General features: G+C 49.8%; 2 protein-coding genes across 5 annotated transcripts in view; both read right to left on the reverse strand.

Annotated features, from left to right (window-relative positions):
- The window catches only part of AP1M1 (adaptor related protein complex 1 subunit mu 1), a 30,121-nt gene extending 13,002 nt beyond the window's left edge, over positions 1 to 17,119 (reverse strand). Inside the window, exons 1-6 of one of the 4 annotated variants that reach the window (XM_032626147.1) lie at positions 16,879 to 17,069; positions 11,390 to 11,509; positions 11,119 to 11,275; positions 8,565 to 8,632; positions 6,678 to 6,808; positions 5,690 to 5,837 (exon numbers count right to left, since the gene is read on the reverse strand). In XM_032626147.1, the coding sequence (XP_032482038.1) occupies positions 5,690 to 5,837; positions 6,678 to 6,808; positions 8,565 to 8,632; positions 11,119 to 11,275; positions 11,390 to 11,419 (534 nt within the window). In that variant the 5' untranslated portion in view covers positions 11,420 to 11,509; positions 16,879 to 17,069. Of the gene's footprint in view, positions 1 to 5,689; positions 5,838 to 6,677; positions 6,809 to 8,564; positions 8,633 to 11,118; positions 11,276 to 11,389; positions 11,510 to 16,878 lie in introns of those variants that run through there. The other 3 variants (XM_032626146.1, XM_032626148.1, XM_032626149.1) reach the window with 3 other exon arrangements.
- A 2,070-nt stretch (positions 17,120 to 19,189) lies between these two features.
- Positions 19,190 to 24,780, reverse strand: FAM32A (family with sequence similarity 32 member A). The gene is made up of 4 exons (XM_032628574.1): positions 24,649 to 24,780; positions 24,417 to 24,558; positions 20,656 to 20,709; positions 19,190 to 20,352 (listed from the first exon to the last, which is right to left on the reverse strand). Exons 1-4 carry the CDS (start codon positions 24,720 to 24,722, stop codon positions 20,284 to 20,286), a joined length of 339 nt encoding a protein of 112 aa, XP_032484465.1. The 5' UTR covers positions 24,723 to 24,780; the 3' UTR covers positions 19,190 to 20,283.
- Between the last annotated feature and the right edge of the window lie 440 nt (positions 24,781 to 25,220).

Raw genomic sequence — 25,220 nt, forward strand, 5'->3', positions numbered from 1 at the left:
CCAAACTCTCCCCAGTCCCTGAGGGACCACTGGGCAGTGCATATTTGGGATAGATTTAAATAGCAAAGGGCACAAAGGCTTTGAAAACTGAACTGATTCTCATGGCCCATAGAGTGGGGGTTGAAACTTGTGGCCTGAACCTAACCAGGACAATTGTCAGCTAAAACAAACAAACAAACAAAATCAACATTTTCTGTATAATTTAAATAAGACCTAGAATCTTACCCCAGGATATAATCTAAAATTACTCAGCATACAAAGAACCATGAAAATTTCAGCTCACATGGGAAATACAATCAACAGACACCAACAATGATATGGATATTGGGATTATCTGACAAAGACATTAAATAGCTAGGATAAAAACTGCAAACACTTGCAACAAATGTCAAACTAGGAAGTCTTGGGAAAGAAACAAGACTATAAGAAGAGGAATCAAATGGAAATTTTAGAACTGAAAAATACAATAACAAAAAAATCACTGAATGGGCTTAATAGCAGAATGGAGATAACATAGGAAACGGTCAGTGAACTTGAAAGCAGATCAATAGGACTTATCCAATCTAAACAATAGAGAGAAAAAAAAGATGGAATAGAATGAACAGAGCCTCAGAGACCCTTGGGACAATAACAAAAGGTCTAACATTTATGTCATTAGAGTCCAGACAGAAACGAGAAAGAGTGAAATGGTGAAAACATATTTTAAGAAATAATGGATGAAAACATCCCGAGTTTGGTAAAATACATAAATCTACAGATCCAAGAAGGTGAACAAGCCCCAAACAGTAGGAATCCAAAGATATCCGTACCTAGACACATCATAAGCTATCTGCTGAAAACTAAAGACAAAGAAAAAATGTGGAAAACAGCCAGAGAAAAACAACACATTACCTACAGGGGAATACCGATTCGAGTGGCTGTGGATTTTCATCAGAAACCATGGAGCCCAGAAGGAAGTGACACAACATTTTTAAGGTACTAAAAGAGAACTGTTAACCCAGAATTTGATATCCAGTGACAATATCCTTTTGGAATAAAGATGAAATAAAGACATTCTCAGATGAAGGAAAACGAAGGGAATCTGTAGCCAGTAGGCCTGTTTTGAAAGAACTGCTAAGAGAATCTTTTTAGATGGAACTGAAATTGTACCAGAAGGAAACCTGGAAAATTGGAAATGAGGGGAGAGCAACAGAAATAGTAAATATCTGGGTAAATATGGTAGAGTCTTCTTTTTCTCCTCTTGAGTTCTTTAAAGTATGTTTGACAATCGAAAGCAAAAATTTTAACACTGTCTGATATGGTTTTCAATGTAATATAGATGAATATACAGGACAACTCTATAATGGGGCAGTAAAGTTTCTAAATTCCAATTGAAGCTGTAAAATATTAACTCTAAGTAGAGTATTTTATAGCAACCACTAAAATAACTATACAAAGAAAAAAAAGGTAGAGTGAAGAAACAAAATGGAACACTACAAATGTTCAAAAAGATCACAGAAAGATAGGAAAAGGAAACAAAGGAATGAAAAACAGAAGGCAAGTAATAAAGTGGTATATTTTAATCCAAGCAAATTAACAGTTACAGTAAGTATAAATGCTCTAAATATATAAAAGGCAGAGACTGTCAGAATGGATTTAAAAAATGACTCAATTATATGTTTTCTACAAGATATATGGCACAGGTAAGTTAAAAGTAAAAGGATTAAAAAAAAAAGGAGTAAAAGGATAGAAAGACATATACCATGTAAACACTAATCAAAAGAATTCTGGAGTGACAATATTAATAGCAAAACAGACCTCAGAGCAAAAAAATTATCAGGAATAAAGAGGGACATTATATAATGATAAAGGGGTCAGTTCACCAAGAAAACAGAAGAATCCTAAATCCATTTGCACCTAATAACAGAACTTCAAAATATGTGAAGCAAAGACACAGACAAATTCACAATTATAGCTGGAGATTTTAATGCTCCTTAGTAACAGGTAGAACCAGTAGACAGAAAATTAGCAAGAATTGCTAGAAGAATTGAACAATGCCATTAACCAACTGGATTTAATTGGTATTTATAGAACACTCTCTCCAACAAGAGCAGAATACACATTTTTTTCAAGGGTACATGGAGCATTCACCAAGATAGATCATATTCTGGATCATTAAAACAGGCCTTAACAAACTTTAAAGAATTGACAGTATATAAACTATATTCTCAGACAATAATAGAATTAAATTAAAAATCAATGACAGGGACTTCCCTGGTGGTCCAGAGGTAAAGAATCCACCTTACAATGCCAGGGACGTGGGTTCGATCCCTAGTCAGGGAACTAAGATCCCACGTGCCACAGGGCAAATAAGCCCACGTGCCACAACTACTGAGCTTGTGCACCTCAACTAGAGAGCCTGTGTGCCTCAAACTACAGAGCTCACGTGCTCTGGAACCTGCGCACCACAACTACAGAGCCCGTGCACCCTGGAGCCTGGGCGCCACAACTGGAGAAGAGAAAACCTGCACGCCACAGTAGAGAGAAGCCCGTGCGCCACAATGAAGATCCCACATGCTGCAACTAAGACCTGATGCAGCCAAAAATAAATTAAAAAATATATATATATTAATAAATAAATCTTTAAAAAAATCAATGACAATGAGATAACAGAAAAACCTGCAAACATTTAGAAATTAAACAACACTTTTATTAAATAAGCCATGGGTCAAAAAGAAAGTCTCAAGGGAAATTTAAAAATATTTTGAACAAAAATGAAAATCCAACATATCAGTGTAGGATACAGCTAAAGTAGTGCTTAGAGAGAAATTTATAGCATTAAATGCTTGTATTAGAAAAGAAGAAAGTTTCAAATTAGTATCTTTAGTTTCCACTTTAAGAAACTAGAAAAAGAAGAGCAAAATAAGCCAAAATCATGAGGAAGAAAATATTAGAGATAAGAGCAGAAATCACTGTGATTGAAAACAGAAAAATAATAGAGGAAATCAATGATATCAAAAGTTGATTCTTTGTGAAAATCAATAAAACAGATAAACCTCTCATAAGACTGGCAAAGAGAAAAGAAAGAACATAAATTACCAATATCGGAAATGAAAGAGAGTGTATCAGTACAGACCCTGTACACATGAAAAAGGTAATAAGGGAATACTATAAACACTGCATAGAAACTCAGTTAGATGAAACAGATCAATTTCTTAAAAACAGCAAACTACCAAAACACACTCGAGATGAAACAGAAAACCCAAATAATCCTATAACCGTTAAATAATTGAAATTCGTACTGAAAAATAAGTCTCCAGGCTCAGATAGTTTTGCAGGTGAATTCTACCAAATAGAATTAAAAATAAGCAATTTACAATGGCTTCCAAAAAATGAAATAGGTATAAATCTAACAAAAAATTTGTACATGGTAAAAACTAGAAAATGCTGATGAAAGAAATCAAAGATGACCTAAATATATATAGAGAGATATACTGCACTCATGGATTGTGAGACTTAATATACTAAAGATATCAAATCTCCCCAAATTGATTAATAGGGTTATTTAACACAACACCAATCAAAATCCCAGACAAGCTGATTCTAAAACTCTACACAAAGGAACTAAAGAGCTAAACAATTTTGAAAAAGAAGAATGTTGTGAGAGTCACATTATCTGATTTTCAGACTTACTATAAAGTTACAGTTATCAAGACAGTGTGGTTATTGGTGAAGGAACAGATATACAGATCGATGGAAAAGAACAGAGTCCAGAAATAGAGTTACACAATATGGCCAATTGTTCTTTGACAAAAACGCAAAAGCAATTCAATGGAAAAAGGATAATATTTTCCAAAATGATTTTACAACAAATGAAAAAAAAATGTTCAGGGGCTTCCCTGGTGGCGCAGTGGTTGGGAGTCCGCCTGCCGATGCAGGGGACACGGGTTCGTGCCCCGGTCCGGGAAGATCCCACATGCCGCGGAGCGGCTGGGCCCGTGAGCCATGGCCGCTGAGCCTGCGCGTCCGGAGCCTGTGCTCCGCAGCGGGAGGGGCCACAACAGTGAGAGGCCCGCGTACCCCAAAAAAAAAAAAAAAAAAAAAAAAAAAATGTTCAATATGCAAAAAAATGGATATATGCCTCACACCTCAAATAAAATTTAAGTCAAAAATATCATAGACCTAAATGTAAAACTATAAAGCTTTTAGAAGAAAATTTAGGAGAAAATCTATATGACCTTGGGTTTGACAATGAGTTCTCAGACATGGCACCAAAAGCTTAATCAATTTAAAAAAACTGACATTTGGACTTTCTCAAAATTAAAAACTTTTGCTCCGTGAAAGACAATGCCAATAGAATGAAAAGAAAAGTGACAGACTAGGAGAAAATATTTGCAAATCACATATGTGACAGAAGACTTTATCCAGAACATATAAAGAACTTTCAAAACTCAACAATCAGAAAACAAACAACTCAAAAATGATCAGAAGATATGAAGAGACACTTCTCCAAAGAGCATAATGACGACAAAGAAGCACATGGAAAGATGCTCAACATCATTAACCATTAGGGAAATGCACATTAAAGCCATGATGAGACACCTATTAGGATGACAGAAATAAAAATGTTGATCAAGGATGTGGAGCAACCGGAACTCTCATCTGCTACTGGTGAAAATGCAAAAATGTTAACAGCCACTCTGGAAAACAGTTTGGCAGTTTCTTACACAGTTAAACATATACTTACCATATGACCCAGCAATCCCACTGCAGGGTATCTGCCGTAGAGAGATGAAAACTTCTGTCCACACATAAACCTATACATGAAATGTTTATAGCAACTCTTTCAACAACTGCCAAACATTGGAAACAACCCAGATGTCCTTTGATGGGTAAATGGATAAACATACTGTGGTTCAACATATAAAATAAACAAATATAAGAAGAAATAAACTTTTGATAACAGAGCAACTTGGATGAATCTCAAAGGCGTTATACTGAAAGAAGCTAGATTCAAAGTGACACACACTGTATGATTCCACTCATACAACAATCTCAAAAAGACAGAACTAGTGATGAAGACCAGATCAGCAGTTGCCAGGGGTTGGGAACAGGCAGGAGGGTGTGACTACCAAGAGGCAGCATTCAGAGAGGTTTCTGAGGTGATGGAGCTGTTCTGATTCCTGGTTATGATAATGGGTACACAAATCTGTACATGTGCTAAAATTCATAGAAAATATGGTCAATTACCAAATAGTAACTTAAAACATAAAATTAAAAAACAAACAAACATACACAAAACAGTAAAAACCAAAACACCCCAAAAACAAGTCACAGGAGAACTACATCTTATGCTCTCAGTTTCACAGAAAAACAATGTATGTCTGTATATCTACAGCACAAGGTCCCAAAGGATGACAATGAATCCTTAAGCAATGTGGCCTTTCTGATTACAGAGCCCTTCACTTTCAAACTCTATACACTGCTTTTTTTTTTTAATGATGTGCATGCATTCACTCTAAATAAGAACAGAAACTAATGAAGATAAAACAAGCTCACATTGCAATGAGCAGCCCAACCTGAATCCCGCTGATCTGCTATCACACAGAAACCACCTGTTTCTCAGGGCCTTGCTAGTTTTAAAAGTAGAGCTGCTTTTATTTCCAATCATGGAGAAGATAAAATTTTAAAAAAAGAAAAGGAAGCCTACCAGGAGATTGACGGACTCAATGACGTCCAAGAACACCTCGTTCTTCCGGTACTTGATGCCCTCAGAGCGCCAGGACACTGCGTTGGTGACGGTGGCTGGGGGCCGTGGGGCCCCTGTTTCCAACTTGTGGCCTTCCTGAGTTATGTACCTGTGGGCCCGGGCTCACAGTTAAGCAGCTCAGGCACAGACATTCTTCAAAACAGCCCCTCCCTGTAGCAGGCGCCAGGAAAGGCAGGCTCTGGTTTCACCTGAGGCTGTTTAACACAAGAATATCTTACGATTTCCAAAGCCTCCAACAAACTCTTCAGTTACAGTGAGTGCAGAGTGGTCACTTTTAGGGAGCCAAGGAGACAGTGTTGGTGAGGAAAACAAGAAGTGGGCATGAAGTGCTCCCCCGCTGGGGGTGCAGAAGGGACCAACCTCCTAGGGGTGTAAACTGGTGACCCTGATTCCACTTGGGGAACAACAGATGTGAGATGTGCTGAAGTTCACGTGGCTTCTCTGAGTGTCCCTCTACTCCCCTGTAAAATGGGAAGACAGCACCCCTGATTGTGAATGGAGTGAAAAAAGTGCTTGTACAGGGCCTGGTTCACAGGAAGTGCTTAACCCACGGTGACTGTTACTTGATGGGCAGGATTCCAAAGGAGGGAGATTTTTCATCATAGCTTCATTTATGACAATAAAAACAAAGGCAGGTGACTCCCTAATAACAAGCCATTTAGCACACTTCTGTGGATGGAAATGAAGACCTCGCAACAGGAAAAATGCTCATGCTACGCACGGATGCTGCGTGGAAAAAGGACCCACAACTGTCCCAGTGACTTAGTAAACTTCTGGTGCGGCTGGAGACAGGGCAGGGGGACCAACAACATGAACATACGTTTGCTTCCTCCACCTCCAAACCTGCTGACGACATCAATGTTGTGACGTCACCCAGGAGGGGCCTGACCCCCGCCCCCCATCCCCGGGCCCCATCCCACCCACTCACTCCTGCAGGATCTTGCTGTCTGTGGTCTGAGGGTAGCCGAAGTCCATGAGCTCATCCAGCAGCTCGTAGATGATGACGAAGTTGTCGCGGATACTCTCCTCTTCCAGCTCCTTGAAATACTCTGAAAATACCTGTGGTGTTGCGTGGGGGGCAGATCGTTGAGAGGAAGGACGAGGAGGGGATGAACGCTTGCACGAGTTCATTTGCCCTTCGTGCCCTGAGGCCCCTGCTAACAGCCCTTTTGTCCAGGAGCTGCGTTTGTCCATTTCCCAGAGTGCTATGGACGAGGCCTTGGGCTCAGGGAATGTGGGCAGGAGGACAGCAGTGGCCGCCTACAAGGCTGGGGGAGTACAGGCGTCAGGCCTGGTCAGAAGCCCCACCCCTGCGGGCCCACTCTCTTCCCCTCCCTGACAGACACTCCCAGGCCTGGGGCCCCTTCCCATCTTCTCTTTAATCCTGACTGTAACTATCACCCTTTGCCTCTGAGGCAGGAGTGACTCAGGTGAGGGACAAGAACCACTGTGTGTGTGGGGGGGGGGGGGGGGACAAATGGCTCTTCCAGCCTCCTCTGGCCTCCCTGAACTCCAGTCTGTACAGCTGTGCCTGCAGACGAATCTGCCCCATTTCAACAGAAAATTAAGAGGATCAAAGCAGGGATGCCAAAGGAGACAAAGGGAAGAGGAGCTTGGTCGAAGCTCTTTCATGAGCACAAACACTGAAGCAGAAAGGCAACGCCAAACATTTCAGGGAGGAGAACCTTCCTCCTTCCCGCTTCCCCGTCTCCACACCCCAGGACTGCAACCGCTGGGCCTCTCCTCTGAAATCACAGGCAGCGCAGCCCGGCCTGCGACAGCTCCGGAATGCAGGCCTCCTCCTCAGTCTGCACCCGGGGCCTCCCCGGGGGACATGCTGCTCTCCTGCCCCCATGTCCTCACTGCCCACACCAGCCTGTTCCCCAGCATCTGGCGTAGATGGCTCCTGATCGGGCTGCACAGGGCACCATCTGAGGGATGAAAGCTTTCCTGGGCCCACCCCAGGCCTCCTGGGCCCAGCTGCCCACTTTCTTCAACCCCACAGCCCCCACTTTGGCCGCACCCCTCCATCTCTCTCCTGGAAACTGGCATGGCCTCCCAGCTGCCTTCAAGTGCTTTTTCTACTCAGCAGCCAGAGATGATCTTACCTCGAATCAGGTCTTGTCAGTCTCCTGCTTAGTGCCCTCCACCATCTCTCGCGAGACTTGGAATGAAATCTGAACTCCTCACTAGGCCCTGTACATCCGATCCGGCCCCTGCCCACCCCGCCCACCCCTATGGTCTAGCCCTGTCACCTTGCTGATAGCAGCCCCACACTCTGTCCTGAGCACACTGGCCCACCTGATGTTCCCTGACTGCACCACGTGCACTCCCCCGCCAGGGCCTTTGCATGTGCTGCTCTCTGCCTCCCCAGCTGTCAGCTGGGCCTGCTGTGTGTCACCTCTCTCCAAGGTAGGGCCTCAGGCCTCTGTGCCTTTAGGCTCCGCCCCCCCAAGATTCTGAACAGAACTTGGCTCCGCCCTCCTCCTGCTTATCCCACCTTCCTAATCTCTGACTCATCTGGTTACCCTCCACCCTTCCACAGCCAGCTAGGGGGCATACCGGTCCCTCTTGGAGTCATGGCGCACCTGGCCTGAGCCCCACCTCCTGTTCACTTTCCTCTCTTCACCAGGCAGAGGGGCAACTAAGGCCACAGAATCCCACTCACGGATCACGTGGAGCTCCCCCATCTCACTTCTGGGGTTCCAGCTCCGAAGTCCCTAGGGATGCTGCAGCCCTCGGGAGGCTGGTGTGATGAGGCACACTGCAGTGCCAGGGCGACGGATACCCCCATGGCCCCTGTGGCTCAACTCACCTGCACCACCTTGTAGAGGAAGGAGAACACCAGTGACACGCACGCGTTCTTCTTAGAGGTGGCGACCACTGCGTGGCGGCTGCAGTCAAGGAGCAGTCAGAGGCCTGGGCTGCCACCCCACAGACCCCAGTTCACTGCATGTTTTGGAGCCACCCCAAGCCATGACTCGGCCCTCAGCGGGTTACCGACCTCCTGGTCTGAGCTGGGCCTGGGACACAGCAGTTACAGCCAGAGAAGGTCCCGGCTCCCAGGGAGCGCTCAGCTGACAGAGGGGCAGCAGGGGGCACAGGGAACCCACCCAGCTGCTGGGTAGCGGGGGCTGCCCTGAGGTGATGCCTGAGCTGAGGGCTGAAGCCCAGGGTGTGGCAGAGGGCACTTCAGGTGGGATGAGCAGCCCGGGGCAGGAGGAGGCAGTGCGGGTCATCCAGGAGCGGAAAGCAGGAGCACTGCCAGCCCTTCTCCAAAGCCCATCGCTTACGTGACCCTCCTGAGGTCCAGGGCTCCCCAGGCAGGCTCTGGAGGAAGCAGCCGGGGCCAACTGTAGCTCCAGCCTTTCTTTGAGCCTTTGCCCCTGAAGCAAACCTTTTGAATGAAGCTTCCATTTTCTCACTAGTATGATGGGGGCCTGAGGGTGGACTTACTGAGGTGACGTATGTAAAGTGTCTGGCACACTCCCTCTGATGGGCGGCGGGGGACGGCGGGTGGGTGTGGGGTATGTCCTCACCTCTTGGGGTCAGTGTATACTGGGCACTTCCTGTTCCTCTCTTGTTAAAGGGCCTCAAGCCACCCAGGGAGGCCAGCTCCTGTGCACTGCGCCCTGGCCATTCACAACAAGCCTGTGCCGCTCCAGTGCCAAGCTGTGAGCTCTGGGAGGGAGAAAGGGACTGCCTCTACCTCACTTCCTGCCTCAGCTGGCCCAGCGCAGGGCCCCAGGAAATGGAGCTGGGCCAGTCAAAGGAGTGCTGGCTTCCCATCTCTAGTCCGGGCAACATGCCGTCCAGGTGCTCTCTAAGGAGGGGCAGAGGGCACCTCTGACCCTCATGGCTAGGCCTTGCTGGAAACTGCCACCTGACAATGGAACTCAGGCTGGAACTCAGGCAGGGTGTGCTTGGCACTGGCACCCAGAGGGGCAAGCCCTCGATGTCTCCTCCCTGGCTGCCCATGCGTGAGACACTGGGGCCCAACTGGAAACTGGTCTGACGGCTCCTGCTGTGCTGACACAGCTGCCCCTCCCTCCGCTCCATACCCGGGCAACCACTGCCCAGACCCAGGGCAGCTTCCAAGATAGCCAACTCTTGGCTCACAGGCCACCTGTCATACTCTACAGAGCTGCCCCTGAGGCCTTCCTGAGAGGGGTGAAGAAACAGAGGCACGATGAAGGGAGCCAGACCTCAGGGCACTGGATGAAGGTCCCAGGCCAACACCTCCCACCCTGTAACATGTACACAAATCACTAGGGATGGCCTTGCTACAATGCAGATTCTGACCCAGCAAGGCTGCATGGGATCTGGGATTCTGCATTTCCAAAAGGCTCCCAGGGGATGTTCGGGCCCGTGGACCACACCTGCACTAGCGAGGTCCTGTGTGTCTCCGTGAACACGGGAAAGGGGACAGAACCCACGTCTGCTGGATGTGATCATATGCACCAGCTCAACGGACCCTAACAGTCCTGCTCTCACTGGACTGTGGCAAGGTGAGGACTTGCCTCCAGTCACATAGCTACTGGAGCTTGGGTCTGAACAGGGCTGTGTGCTGCAAAGCCATGCCCTTCTTGCAGCAGTGCGGATACCAGAATGTGCCTGACCAAAGCCATGGGGGGCTGGTCAGACCTCACGGATGGAAACTGGCTCAGCCAGGTCTCCACATGAGCCTGAGCATGGGGGGCTCTGAGATCTGGGCAGGGTTGGGAGGAATCTCTCCCCTCCTCTGTATCCCACCACCTTTCATGATCCAGGTCACCACCCTGCCCACCTGGATGCCAACCTCCGCCTCCCCACCCCTCCCTATGTCCACTTCTGATCTCTGAAGTCTGGCATCCACTCAGCAGCCAGAGACTTTCAGAAAATGCAAACGTGCCCATGTCACCCCTCTGCCTGAAACCTTCCGAAGACTTCCCAACACACTTAAGGTGATTTCCTATGAGGCCTTGCAGTGCACACCCTGCTGACCACTTGGGCCCTGCTCCTACCATGCAACCCCCTCCAGGGCTCTGGTCACCCCCCACTACAGCTTCGGAATGAGACTTCACCTGGGCTAGTGCTCCTCGTGCTGGCCAACTCCCACGGCTGGCAGACACCTGGCCTTCCTGCAGGTCTCCTCCAGGATGTCACCTCCTCAGGGAACCCTTCCTGGCTCCCTGGACCTCTGTCACACTGGTCATCCTTGGGCAGCAGGGAGCTCCAGAAAGACAGGGCTGTGCCTCATGGCCCCCACTGGCCTGAGCCAGCCCTGGGTCAGCCGGGGCAGGGGCTGGCAGCCCTCAGTTGCACGTGTGTGTGTATGAACACACATGTCCACACAGGGGCCCCCTGGGAGCCCCCTAGCCAAGGGATACGATACAGGTTGTTGTGCTTGATCCACATGAAGCGGACTCCCCCATGGGCCAGGATAGGTGACAGCATCCCCTCCTCCTCTTTCTCCATCAGGATGGGCATGAAGTGCTCCACCTCCGACATGTCCACGTCACCGCGGTAGTTCCGGCAGATGAGCACCTGGGTGGAGGTGGAAGACAGGGAAGACATTTTCATCTTGAGTTCCACCAGCGGGTGGCTGGGGTGGGGGGTGAGATGCACCAGCTTCCTTCCCTCCAGGGACCCCAAACACACCTGTCCATCAAAGGGCCATCTGATCTCCATCCCCCAGAGGATTCCTCAAGGAAAGCATTTCGCCAAGTGAACTTCCACAGGGGCCAGTGGGAATCTTCCCAGAGGGAGCGTGGAGGGGGGCTATGGGGCAAGAGTCCAGGACCGCGTCACTCGGGAGATGCCAGGTTAAACAATGTCCCATAGGCTCTCATTGCAGATCTTCTCAGAGCCTTTCTGTGCTAATGAGCCCTGCTCTTCTGTCTGTGTCAGGAGTGGGACACTGCTAAGTGTTCACATCTACTAGAACCTGCCTGTGGCCTGAAGAGAAGCTCTTCTCCTCATCTCTCTCTCATGGCCTGTGGGTTTGGATGTGAAGCATCACTGCCGATAGGAAAGGAAAATGGGACAACCACTTTGGTAAAGTTTGACAGGTTCTCAGAAAGTTATAATCCCGCTTATAACCCAGCCATTACTCTCTTAGGTATTCACCCAAGAGAAAGGAACCATACGTCCACATGAAGATGCATGCATGGATGTTCACAGCAGCTTATTTTAAATAGACTCAGGCTGGCGAGAATGCCAACGTCCTTCAACAGGTGAATGGAGACATAAACTGTCCAGCCACACCATGGAACACTCCTCAGCTATGAAAAGGAATGACTACTGACACTGGCAACAGCATGAGAGAATCTCAGGATCACTGAGCCGAGTGAAAGAAACCAGACAATGAAGAACATATCTATGTGATTCCACTGAAATAAATAAATCCTGGGAAATGGTAACAGAAAACACATCAGTGGCTGCCTGGGGACAGGCTGGATACAGACGGGTGTGAGGAAGCTTTAGGGGGTGATAGAATATGTGTTTATGGTTTCCTGGGTATACACAATGACTGAACTCATCAAACTATATGCTTTAAATAAACACAGTCTGTTACATGGAAGTTACACCTCCCTGAAGGAATGAAAAAGGAGGTGTGAAGCCATGCCATTCTGAGCAAGGCCCCATTTGGAAATGCCGCCTAGAGCTGCTGCCACTCTTGTGTGTCCATGAGGACAGCTGGCAGTATAACTCAGTAACATGCTGAGAATGACACCACAGAGCTGACCAGCCTGGGAGCCGCCTGCCTCAGAACCTGTAGTTTCATAAGATACATTGTCTTACTGTTACAAGCCAGAGAGAGACAGAGAGACAGAGAGACAGAGAGACAGAGAGAGAGAGAGCACGCGAGCAGGCGAGAGAGAACCTTCCTTTTCTAGTTTCTCCTTTGTGGCCTATGGGCAAGGGACCCTGTGCCCTCACTGCTGTTCAGAAGGCCTCTTAGAGACTCAGCACCCAGTGGGTGAGCTTGTGGGTACCTGGACCAGGCCCTGGCACAGGGATTCCCACATACCCTCTCATATATTCTTTGCCAGGAGTATATATTGCCTCATATACTCCCCCCACCATGAAGCAGGACTGATATTTTTAAAGAGATGGACAGTGATGTCCAGAGAGGTGGCACCACCTGCCTGAGGTCACACAGCGAACAAAGGTGAGCCAGGATTCTAACCCCACTTCTCACTCCCTTCAGGGCCACTTCTGCTTGATAAATATTGCTTTCCTGGGCTTCCCAAGCCCACCTTCTACCCCATGTATCCAATTTTGGGGGATGCCACGGGCATGGAGTCCCCGGGCCCCCAGTGTGTTCAAAGGAAAGAGCAGGGAGCAATTTATTTTGCTCACCTTCATCACCAAGGCTGCAGAGAGGTCCACTCATTCATACCATCTACCACACAGCATGCTGGGCCTGGAGAAACAGGGGTGACCAAGACAAACAGGGTCCCTGCACTGAGACAGCTGGTCAGGGGGAAATGAGAGACTCTGCAAGGGTATGACCTTCAAACTGAGGCCTGAGGGGACAGGCAGGATAGAAGCAGAGGGACCAGTGTGGCTAAAGCCATGGGGTTAGGGGTGCAGCCCATGTGGGCACACCTAGGAGCACTGCTTAGGTAGAGTAGGGGCAGCCTCAGAGCTGCAGGTCAGGACAAAGGCAGGAGACAGGACAGATTGGAGGGAGGCAGGCAACAATGAGGGGACAATCCTCAAGCCCTGCTGCTGATCTTGACCCCACAATTCCTTCCTCGCAGAGAGACAGGTGTTCTTAGACAGAATCAGATCAGATTGCTTCTCGTTTAAATTGCTGCTATCCCAGCCTCCCCTCATACAGAACAAACTGCAAGTCCATCCCCATGACATGTCTTCACAGCCCCTCCAATGCCTCTCCATCCATGCTCCCCGGGTTCACCCCATTCCAGCCATCCTGGTCAGCACCCTAGCTCTCTCTAAGCCATCTACATTTGCTCCTGCCTCAGGGACTTTGCACTTGCAGTTCCCTCTGCCCAGAATGCCCTGGCCTAGATCTTCTCGGTTCTCAGACCCGAGCTCAGATGGCACCTCCTCCAAGAAGTCTTCCCTGCTCACCCTGGCTAAGATCATATCCTGCCCCTTTCCACTCCCAAGCCCACCTTACCTTCACTGCCCACATTACCACTGCATTATATATTCGTATCCTCATTTATCATCTGTCGCTTCTACCAGAGTCTAACACTCCCTGAGAACAGTGACCACTTTTGTCTTGTTTACGGCTGTGTCCCAGCACCCACAACGGAGCCTGGCCCATAGTAGCTGCTCAGTAAAGTCTGTGCAGTGAACATGGCAGTGAGGAAAAGGAGGCCAGGATAATGCCCATGTCTCCAATGTGGGCAGCTGCATGGATAGTGGTGTCAATCACTGAGATAGGGAGAGACAGCAGGGCCGGCAGGTGGCAGGGAGCTCATCTAGGGAAATGCCAAGTTTGCGGTGGCCGTGAGACCTCCAAGGTGTCCTGGAGGCCTGTGGATCTCCAGATAAGTGCTCTGGACTTTGGAACAAATTTGAGAGTCACTGGCACAGTGACATAAATCAAAGCCTGCCTCAAGGAGAACAACAGTACGGGAGGCACGCCAGGCCCAAGCATGAGGAGCCGACGTCCAAGGGGAGGGCAGAAGATGAGGGGCAGCAGTCAGTGAGAGAAACGGGGAAAATAGAGAGCACTGCAACCTCGAGGCCAACAGAAGCCTGCTGAGGAGGAGCGTAGTAGTGGTGTCAGAAGCTGCAAAGAAGCAAGAAAGATAAGGGCAGAGAAATATCCATGGAGGGCTTTCTATCAGCTGAATGTGGCCCCGCTGGTTTCCTCGGTCATCAGAGGCTCTGGCTGGCAGGTAGATGTGTGGTTGTGAATTCCCTGACCTTATTTTTTATTAAATGAAGTCTGCGCAGAAGGCAAACTTTCAAAACGTGAGGTCCATGGGGAGTGGAATAATAAATGGCGTGATGGTCACTGAGGATGGGAGGCAAACCCACAGCTGCCTCAGGAGCTTCCTGAAAGGCACGTATAATCATGCTTCTTCCAGGCTATTGTCTCCTTATGGTGGCTGTTCCTTCTTGGGATCAAAGTGGTTCCCTCTGTCCTGCTCTCCCGTCTGGACATCCTCAACACCCACGGCCCTCTTGGTGCCATCCTCCAGGCTCCAGCATTACCCAGGACTTTTGGCTTGCCAGGGCCAGCAGGCCCACTGTGACACCTCCTCGTTCACCTGACTGCCACCTGGTCACCTTCCCAGCTCTGGCATCTCCCTCCTCCAGGAAGCCTTTTGTAAACACTTCTCTTCCCGCCAGCCCAAACTGAGGATGGGTAACTGCATTACCTGGGGCCTTGTCCTTGTGGCTAATGGGATCTGGCCATTCGGATCCATGTGTCTGCTTGGATCTGTCAGCTTCCACGCACCTCCTCTACCAGAGCTCAAGGTCCGTGGGGACTAACGTGGCCTGTGGACCATGGATGGTGCTGAGCCTGCCTGGTGTGTCTGCTCAGTGAGTTCACACACTCGCCCTACGTCATGCAGCTGAGCAGCAGAGACAGGTTTTGAGCTCAGCCCTAACTCCTCAGTCACAGAGCGATGGTCCGCACTGGAATTGCTGCCTACTAGGTGCTCATGAAATGTTTGCTGAAGAAATGAGTGATCTGAGTAGGCAGCCTGTAGGACCTCTGGTGACACAGTGGCCAGGGAGGAAACAAGAACACGTGCTACAAAGACTTGGGGAACACTGCACCCTCCCAGCCCCTGGTGTGCCCTGTGTCTTTCTTTGCCTCCAAGAAGGTTGAAGAAGGGAGCCTAGTACTGGGTCTCACTAGCTGTTGACTTTGGGTGGCATCCAAGGCAGGCAACCCACTTAAGGGACTCTGGGAAAGTGCTGGGGGTGGGGAATGGAGCAGCAAGGGACAGTCACTTCACCTCTTCACTCCCTGCTGCTTCTGAGCTAACTCCTGCCCACTTCACCTAGGCCCAACACCCGTGTTTCTCTCACTCACTGATGTGGGGCTTGTTTAATATTGTTGGTTCTGCCCTATTCTTGTTACTCCCCAATGCAAGAGGTCTCTTGGCTTCTAGCTGGGATGGACTTGGGGGAAGGCAGCAGGTCACTTCTGAAAAGTTTTGAGATCCCTCCTTTATGAAGCTTTCCCAAAAACCCCTGGGAAAGGCACCCAAGTCCTAGTTATGTCCAATTCCTCCTTCATGTCTCAGCCGGGTTTGTCACTCCCCCTGGGCAGCCCTTCCTGACCCCCAGCAGAGGCTGACTCTCCCTATTATATCATCACTGCTCCACCACTGCAATTTATATTTATTTGTGCTTTTTGAGATCAGTGTCCCTCTACCACCAGATTGTGAGCTCCAGAAGGACAGAGACTGATTCTGATTTTGCTCCCCAAAGGCAGCCCAAAGCTTAGCACCCTGCCTGGCACTTAGTAGGTGCTCCTCACATATCAGCTGAATGAACAAATGATTCTGGGTTCAACTCCTAGACCTGCCACTTCTCTGTGACCGGTGTGACCTTGGGCAGGTTGCATCGCCTCTCTGTGCCTCGGTTTCTCCCTCTGTTAAATGGCACTCCCACCACCCACTTCACCTGACCCTTGTAACTCAATGTCACAGTGAACGTTAAGAAATCCCTACAGGGACTGGCACAGAAAAATCGCTGAATAAACATAAGCTGCTGCGCTCCCAGAGGGCGGGACTGGCCCGAGGGCACACTGTCCCCGCAACGCCTCACCACCTCTGGTCAAGGGTCGTGCAGCCCCTCGGCGCCAGGCCTGGCTTCCAAGCGGGCTGCGGCCCGCGCTCCCCGGCCCCCACGGAGGCCTGGGCCGCCAGCCCACAGGGGTGGGGGATGAGGGTCTTGCAGCCGGTTACCTGGCAACGGCGGCAGCCCACCGCGTTATCTAGCAACGAGGCAGGACTAAAGCGGACCTAAGACCCCTTCCTGGATACTTAGCAACAGGGTGGAGGCCTCAGCTGCTGCCAAACGGCTTCCTTGCCTAAGACCAGGATGGCTCCCATTGGCCGGTTAACTAGCAACAGGGTGGGTCCCCATGGGGCGAGGCCCCTGCCAGTTGCCTGGCAACGCGGAAGGTGGGGCGCCCTCGGTACCTTGCCCTTCAGGTCCAGCACGTAGACGGCACTGGCGGACATGGTGGCTGCGGAAAGCCTCGGCACTGGCCAAGGGCGACGGCGACAGCGGGGACTGCCAGGCGGTGAGCCAGGCCGGGAGCGCCCCGCGACAGTTCGTTTCCACTTCCGGTCCGGGGAACCTCGCGCGGACCGTTATGTCCGGCCGGGAACGAGCTGCCAAGAATGCGCCGGCGCAGGGCGCAGGGTGCGCAGGCGCAGTAAGTCCAATGCGCCCTAATTTCCCGCTCCTCCCTCAAGCATCCCGGAAGTAAGCCGAGAGGGGCGGGGCCGGGGCCGGGCAGACTGAGGTAGGGCACTGTAGCTGCCTGACGGGGCGAAGCCCCTGCAGCTGAAAACCCCACTTTGTGGGCCAAGTTAGGTAAGAGATCCTTGTGGTTGAACCCACCTGGGGCCCAGGCGTATGGAACTCATAGCCTGCTGGGGAAGTCGAAAACAAATATACAGTCACCAATTGTGATACCCTTTATAGGGAGGGGTAAGGTGGTGGTTACTTGGAAAGAAGTTAAACTCTCTGGCAATTGAGCCGTATCAACAGTCAGTTCCTGTCACCTGTCAGTGTCAACGATTGTCAGTGGACAAGTGTGCCAGTTTATTGCCTGAAATGATCTCCTGAAAGCCACACCCCACTGAACCTAGGCAAAAAGCAGGTGATTTATTTCTGTAGTTAGTGGTCACTGTGGGTAATGCAAACTGTGACCCTAATTAATCTAATTGAATTATATCTCATTTGCTTTTATGAATACTCGGCCTTTGGAGAAATGCCTGCATTCTGTCCCAGTGAACCATCACAGTGCCCTGGGCCCAGTCCTGCAGTATCAGAACCATTTACCCAGGCTGCTTGCCTCTCTCTTATCTTCTCTACTACCTCCACTTGGGGTTTTCAAAGATAGTTTTTGCAACTCTGTGGTTATACATCCTCTACTTGGGGTAGAGATGTAAGTGCAAGAAAATCCAGAGAAGAAAACTGGAATCTTTAAAGGTTATCAAGTGAATCCTGGGCTGGAAGAATTCTTCCACAAAGCAGCCAACTGAGGCTTTTTGACATCAACTCTCTCTTAAGAAATCCTACCGTGCCTAGCCTCATACCTTGCCCAATTTATTGCAGTGTTTTAGAAAAACATGTCTTTTTTCTAACTACAAAACTGTACATCTCACTGAAGAAAAACTGAGGAAATGCCAAAAAGCATAAGGCAAAAAGAAAAGCCACCCAGGAAAGGCAACCCTTTCCATTATGGAGGATTTCTTTTCAGGCTTGCTGTGGGCATTTTAGATGTGTAATACAGTATCGGGGGGCTAGGAGGACAAAAGTCTTTTGAGGAAACAAAGACTTCCAAGTGCCAAGAGTACTGTCACAGTAAACACTGTTTACACATAAGTTACTTGTAACCTCCTTTTCTCCATATGCGGAGGAAGGAATTTGAATCATATCTGAATTTCATTCTTGGCAGTTAATGTATAAGTCAGATTTGACCTCTGTGACATCTCAGAAAAGACCATACTGATTGTGCTAGACCAGAGTTTTTCAAACTTTGCTGCATGCTGGGGTCACCTGGGGAGCTCTGAAAAATCTCATGACGGAACCCCACCCCGGGCAGCATCAGTAGTTCTTAATGCTCCCCAGGAGAGCCTAACATACAGATTTTGAGAACCACTGTGGTAGACTATAAGTGATGGCCCTCAATAAACCGCATCTTCTGGTGTTCGTGCCCTGTGTAATTCCCTCCCAGAGTGGGTCTGGCGATGACTTGTGTTGGCGATGGAACAGGTTATGTAAAGGGAGATTCCAGAGGACGTTCTGGCCCCAGGCAAGTCAATGTAACTTACACATGAACTAAACTACACCTCGTGGAGCAGAACCATCCAGCTGAGCATGGTCGATACACAGAACTGTGAGAGAGAAATTCCACTGTTTTCAGCCACTCAGTTTTGGAGTGATCTGATGGGCAGGGAGAATTGGAGTAGCTGTCTTCCCCACTACCGAAGCAGGCTCTTCACAGCGCCACCGCATCACGCTCACAGGCCCCAACTGCTGACTCATGGATGGCGAAGGCCTGAAAGTGCCTTTCTACCAGTCAGTGGGGGAATCCACCGCAAGGAGAGAGTATGTCACCTCCTTTAGGTGGGTTGCAAACCCCAGGTGGAAACACATGTCATCTAATTTTCTCCAAATTGAGGGAGAATAGTTGTTTTGTGGTACACACATTCTTTGTGTGTGATAATCCTAAAGGCAGTGTTTCTAGTGGTAGTCAGCCTGTAATTATACTCAGACTCACAGTTAATAACTTTGTTTTATTCTGCATTTCACATATGACAGTCCCAAACCCAACACATGGTTTTGTTTTCTGCCTTTCTTATTCTCTCAGCATCTATGTCAACACATTTTTTCCCAACAGCATATGCAATCTGATCCTTATCTGGTGGGTATACAGAGGCCTTCAAAGATCCTGGCTCTCCAGCAAGGGAACCTGAGTCCTTCCTTTCGACTACACTCACGTCTGTCTGTGCTGGGGGTCTGCCTCGGTCCCATCACCCTCGAGGTGTCCTTAGGCCAGTAACGCCAAACATGTTATGTGCCAACTCTGAATAAATACGGGGGCTGCTTGGAGCCCAGTGTTGAGGGTACGATGGCAGGCTGTGTCTGGGTTCCATCACAAAGAATGCTGTGCCTGACTGGCAATGCCTGCCATGGCAACACCCACTAGGCATGTCTGGAATGGGGATACTGGGAGAAGAGGCTACATGCTGGCCACAGGTTTAGAAAGGGACAAGGTGTATGTTCCATCCTTGCCTTAGGTGGTTGTTCTGTTTCCCTGGCTGTGCTGTCTCACGGGCCAGGAGGCTGAGGGGGCAGACTGAAGACCGTAGCTGCAAGTGGCTTCCCCAACCCCTGGATGGGAGAGCATAAGCCCCAATCTAGAGGGAGCTTGGAAGGGCAGCCTGTGCAGGGCCCTACAGGGGTGTACATGCTGCAGGCCATGCTGGCATTAGCTCCTTGTCCTCTGGAGTCGGTTTCATCCAGGCAAAACCAGCTGGCTGGCTGTCAAAGAGTCAGATACAACTCGGGGGTAAAACCACTTTTCCATGGCACTTACACAGAAATAACCTTAATCTCTGGATACACTTTCCAAACTAAAAATGTTTCTCTTCTATGTGCTACTGAGAAATCAAAATAGGGTAAAAGGACGGTCTTATTTTAATCAAGTTCCAGAATGAGGACATACAGCTTTGAAAAGCACTGTCTCAGCAGATGATGCAAGGATGTGTGTAAAAGAATGTTTCTAGAAAATACCAAAGGCGCCAAATATAACCCCAACTTTGCCTTCTGCTTCTCCTTGATGCCACTCCATACCCCAGGAGCGGAGGCTACTTTGTCCAGCTGACTTTGGGAATGTCATAGTGCTCCGTGAGTGTGTCCAGGTGTCTGTTGAAGTCCTGGAAAAGCCGAGGAGAAAGCCCATGTCAGCACAGACCCAAGCAGGGCACTAGGGATACGCAGCATTGCCCACTCCCACTTCTCCACATCCTGTCTCTCCTCAGTGAGCCCATTCCTCTCAAAGCCACCCTGCCAGGCATTATAGATGCCTGAACCCTGGCCTTGCCCTTATATGACCCTGGGGAGGTTGGGTAAAGCACCCCCCCCCCCAACACTCCAATGGCTCCTCTACCAGGCTCCTAGCCTCTGGGCCCAGCCTGGTCCTTACATGGCTCAGTCTCCCCCACCAGCACATGACTTACCTCTACTCTCTGCTTGTGGGTTTTGGATGCTTTCTTCAGGATCCTTTCCATTTGCTGAAGAGAGGAGAGAAATGGAGGTGAGTCACATGCCTGATGCAGCCCAGGCCAGCACATGATGGAAGATGAGAGCCCCCAGCCAGCCTGGCTCTCACACTTAGAATGGCTGGAGGTCTCAGGGTGAACACCTCACCCCTCCCTCAACCCCACTCAGGTGGGTCCAGCAGGGATGCCTGACCATAACACACCCCGGTGGGAACTCACATCAGCTGCCCTTTGGTCTGAGTGGCGGGAAACGTCCTAGCACTGACTTAAGGAGAGAGACTCCGCTGGGAGCTGTACATGTGCTTCCTGCATCCTTGGGCAACTGACTGCATTCCCAGTTTGCAGAAAAAGAAAGCCTCAGAAGGGGTCTGAGGAAGGATGATAAATGAGGAAGGTAAAGAGCCTGACACAGAGTAGGTGCTTGAGTGACAGGACACAGAGCCAAGAGGGTTACAAGACCCAGATGGCCTTGACAAGTATGATGCTGGAACATGCACCCTGTACCACCACGACCTACCCTCATGCTTAACACCAATTATACCTGGTATGAGGTGAGAGCATGGGATGCAGAGCCACGCAGACCTGGGGCCGCACCTGGCTCTACACTTACTAGCTGGGTGACTGTGGCCGACTCACTTTGGTGCCCCACCCCACCCCACCAACCGAGCTGCCTGGTACTGGTGCCCTGGTGCAGTCCTCTGTCGCACTGACTCTGGGTTGGTCCTGTGACACGGTTTACTTAACAGAATGCAGTGCCAGTGCTGGGATGAAGCTGTAAGGAGGCCTAGCAGGTTTTGCCTTGTGTTCTTGGAAGCTAGCCACCATTCGGGAAGTCTGATGACCTTGCTGCAAAGAAAGGACCTGGAGAATGAGATGACATGTGGGGAGGGAGGCCATAGAGGAGCAATGAGGCACCAGACACGTGATGGTGAAGCCATCTTGGATTTCCAGCCCAGATGGGCCTCCAGCCCCAGCTGCCATCTGACTGCACCAGGTTCCAAGGGAGGCCAGCAGAAGAACCACCCAGCTAAGCCCAGGCAACCCACAAAAGCATGAGATATACTGTAGACTGCCCCCTGACTGCCCCTCCCTTTCCCTCCTCTTTCCTTTGCTGCCTCTTCATCTCCCTCTATGTCCAGTCAGCTCCCACCTGGCTGACACTCCCTCTCCCTCTGAAGTATCTGCCTTGTCCATCCCTGCCCCTTCCTGCTGCTGTAAGCCCACGTGAGGCCCGTGTCTCCTCACAAGAGGCCACACTGACTTGAGCAGCTGTCACCAATGCCAGGCACTTTGGGGGGGCTTTGCCCTCCCTCTTCTCACTCCACGCACCAAGTTCAGAGGGTGTCATGGGTGCTGTTGCAAACCCCACTTCACAGACAAGAGAAAATGAGGACCAGAGTGCACAGTGGGTGATGGGGCTGGAAATGCCAAGCTCTGATCCTTTCTACCAGGCTGGAGTCTTCCTTCCAGGAGCTGTCCAGCCTATAAAGCCCACTGTGCTCAATCCAACACACTTCCACAAGGGAATCTGCATTTCCCAACTGTACCTCGCTTTGTCCACACCTGCTCCCTTCTCTCTCATCCATCTCATGTACCTCCCTCTCTTCCCCTCTCTTTCTCTCTCTCTCTTCCTGCCCCCCTCTCTCCCTCCGCTAGGTCAAACCAAACCCTCAGGAGTATTTCTGGTATTCAGTGCCAACAACGAAAACTTCACCTTGACCTTCTACCCTCCAGCTAGAGGCCATTTCTCCATTCCCTTTGACAGCACATCTCCCAAGACTTATTTCTAATCCTTGTCTCCATCTCTGCCTTTCCCTGCCCCCACTTGGATCCACTCTAATCAGCCTTTCCTCCTTTTCATACCAAATGCCAACTAAGGGCTCTGAGTGCTCACCCGCCTAGACCTCCTGCCAGCATATGACACAGCTGATCACGTCTTCCTTCTTGAAACACTTTCTCCACTTGGCTCCTAAGGACACACTCTCTCCTGGTATCCCTCCGTCCTGTGCTCCTCTGCAATTTCTTTTCTGCCACCCTCTGATCACCAGGGGTCAGATCCTAGACCTCCTCTGTCACTATCCTTCCTCAAAGGATCTCATGCAGTCCCCAAAGCAATTCCCCTATGTTGATCTGGGCCCAGACCTTTCCTCTCAACTGCAGATTCAGGTATCGAACTGTCCATGAGAATTCTCCACTTGGGTTTCTAACAGGCACCTCAAATTTAACTTTTAAAACGAAGATCTTGATCCCCCCACTTTAGAAGCCTGCTTTACTTCCAGTTCTTCCTGTTTCAGTAAAACAGCACCTTCACTCACCAGCTTCTCCCACCAAAAATCTTGGTCGTCCTTGATTCCTTTTTCCCAGCCCACACCCAGCCCATCAGCTAATCTGGCTGTTCTTCCTTCAAAACCTATCCCAAACCCGATACATTCCATCACCTCCACTATTGCTGCCCTACTCTGAGGGGCCATTATTAGTCACTCTGATGGTTGCATGAGCCTCTCCCCCTCTCCACCCCAACTCCAGCAGTAAAATCCCAGCCCTGCCTCTGACTATAACCTTAAGGAACGGGCTTAAGTGCATTCACTTGTTAAATCCTCACCACCTATGAGGTTGGGACTTGAGTCCCACTTTACAGATGAAGAAATTAAGATGTGGGAGGTGAGCCAACTTGTCCAGAGTTACACCACCAACAGTGGTAGAGACAGAATGGGACGCAGGTCTGTCATGTCAAAGCCAGTGAGTCTCTCTCTCTTTTTTCTCTCCTATGACTCAATTAGACCTGAGAGTAATGAGTTAACTTTTTCCTGACGTTACTGGACCAAATCACCAAGACCACCATTAGCGTTTCTCAGCCTGGGCACTACTGACATGTTGGGCCAGATCAATCTTTGCTCTGGGGGACATTGTCTCAAGCACTTCAGGATGTTGAGCAGCATCCCTGCCCACCCCCGCCCCACCCAAGTTGTAACAAACAAAAATGTCTCTAAACATTGCCAAATGTCTTCTTGGGGGTGGGGGACAAAATGGCCCCCAGTTGAGAACCACTGACCTAGACGGATTATTCCCCCCAAACATAATGGGCTGAACGTATCTATCCTACGCTGACCTCTCCTACCCGTCGCCACCCAAATTTATTAAGTATTTAATATTAAGAGAAATCATTTTTCAGGGCCTGAACATACAACGTATTTGAAGCCGCCAAAGTCGTCATGGGAACACTTCGTGGTGACCTACAGCGGTGAGTATGCCCGTTTAATGTCAACAGCTAATATCCATTGAGCACTGACTTTATGCCAGACTGAGTGCCATTTGCCCACGTTACCTCATCCAAAGTTCCCATCCCTCTTAGGAGAAAGCATGATTCTGACCCCTACATATGTGGAAACTGAGGCATCAAGAGGTGAGTCACTGACCAGTGTTACGGGTCAAACGAGCGACAGCACTGGAATCCAAAGCCGGGTCTCTAGCTCTCCCCTCTGCGGTCCAATCCGGCCAGAATACCTTCTTGTCCTCGGAGCTCCCCGACCGTGGACTCTTACTCTCTTACTCACGCAGCATCTTCTCCCCGGAATTAAGGTCCTCACTGACCGCTTGCCCTCCCCGGAGCGTTCTGGTGTAGACCTCGGTTACGGGTCTCCGGGTCCTGCCCTCTGAATCCACCCCAGGAGACCCAGGCCATCGATGCGGGACATCGCTAGGCTTCCCACCCGCCTTACCCGCTTCTCCTGCATCTTCTCGAAGGCCGCCTGGGCCGGTGTCCGCTTGTCCAGGCCGCGCCGCTTCTCCTCCTCGTTCTTTTTGCTTGTTCCCATCGCTTCCAGCAGTTTCGCCTTGTCTTTGTCCTTCTTTTTCTTCTTCCTGGGAGGGGAGACGAGGTAACGGCGGGTCAGAGGGCTACGCTCCGGGGTCTCAGGAAGAGGCTCAAAGGGGCAGCCTCTCGAGACTCACCGCTTAGTCACTCCGAGCTCTGCCACGCCTTTCAGCTTCAGGGGCGCCTTCTGGACCTGCTCGTAGGCCTCCATGGCGCTCGGCTAACGTCCGGAACGTAAAAAGGCCACACTTCCCGATTTTCACCCGAACGCCCGCCTTCCTTCGTTTTGATTGGCCGATCTAGTCTGTGCGCATGCGTAGTTGCCCTGGACGTGGGCCACACTTCCGGGTTCGGGGGGGGGGGGACTTGGAGAGTCAAGCGCGTCCCCAGCTTCTGCATCCTGTTTCCTGCCACACTTCCGGCTTTGGCGCCCACTTCCAATTTCCCCCGCCTTGGGCACCTAAATCTGGGAAGCCTTTTTGACAAAGCACCGGTTTCTTAAAACCCAACGTTTTATTGAGTGTTTTGCGCGTATTTGAATGTTCTGTTCTCCTTTATTGCCATATTTTGAGGGTTCAATAGATAACCTAATTTTGTAAGTACTCCTTAGTTTTTCAGCTTTTGGTAAATGACGGTAGTATGTGAAATATATGTTCGTGGTATTTAAAATAAAAATCGATTTAATTGAGGTACAATTTATAAACAGTAA

Source organism: Phocoena sinus, chromosome 3 (assembly GCF_008692025.1).
Source record: "Phocoena sinus isolate mPhoSin1 chromosome 3, mPhoSin1.pri, whole genome shotgun sequence".
Lineage (NCBI taxonomy): Eukaryota > Metazoa > Chordata > Mammalia > Artiodactyla > Phocoenidae > Phocoena > Phocoena sinus.

What these genes read in the sequence shown, in the direction of transcription:
- FAM32A (XM_032628574.1), bottom strand. Translation starts at nt 24,722, where the DNA reads ATGGAGGCCTACGAGCAGGTCCAGAAGGCGCCCCTGAAGCTGAAAGGC. An exon ending in GAGCTCGGAGTGACTAAGCG is followed by an intron (nt 24,559 to 24,648) that starts GTGAGTCTCGAG and finishes CTCCCCTCCCAG; the next exon opens with GAAGAAGAAAAAGAAGGACA. An exon ending in AGAAGATGCAGGAGAAGCGG is followed by an intron (nt 20,710 to 24,416) that starts GTAAGGCGGGTG and finishes TCCTCTCTTCAG; the next exon opens with CAAATGGAAAGGATCCTGAA.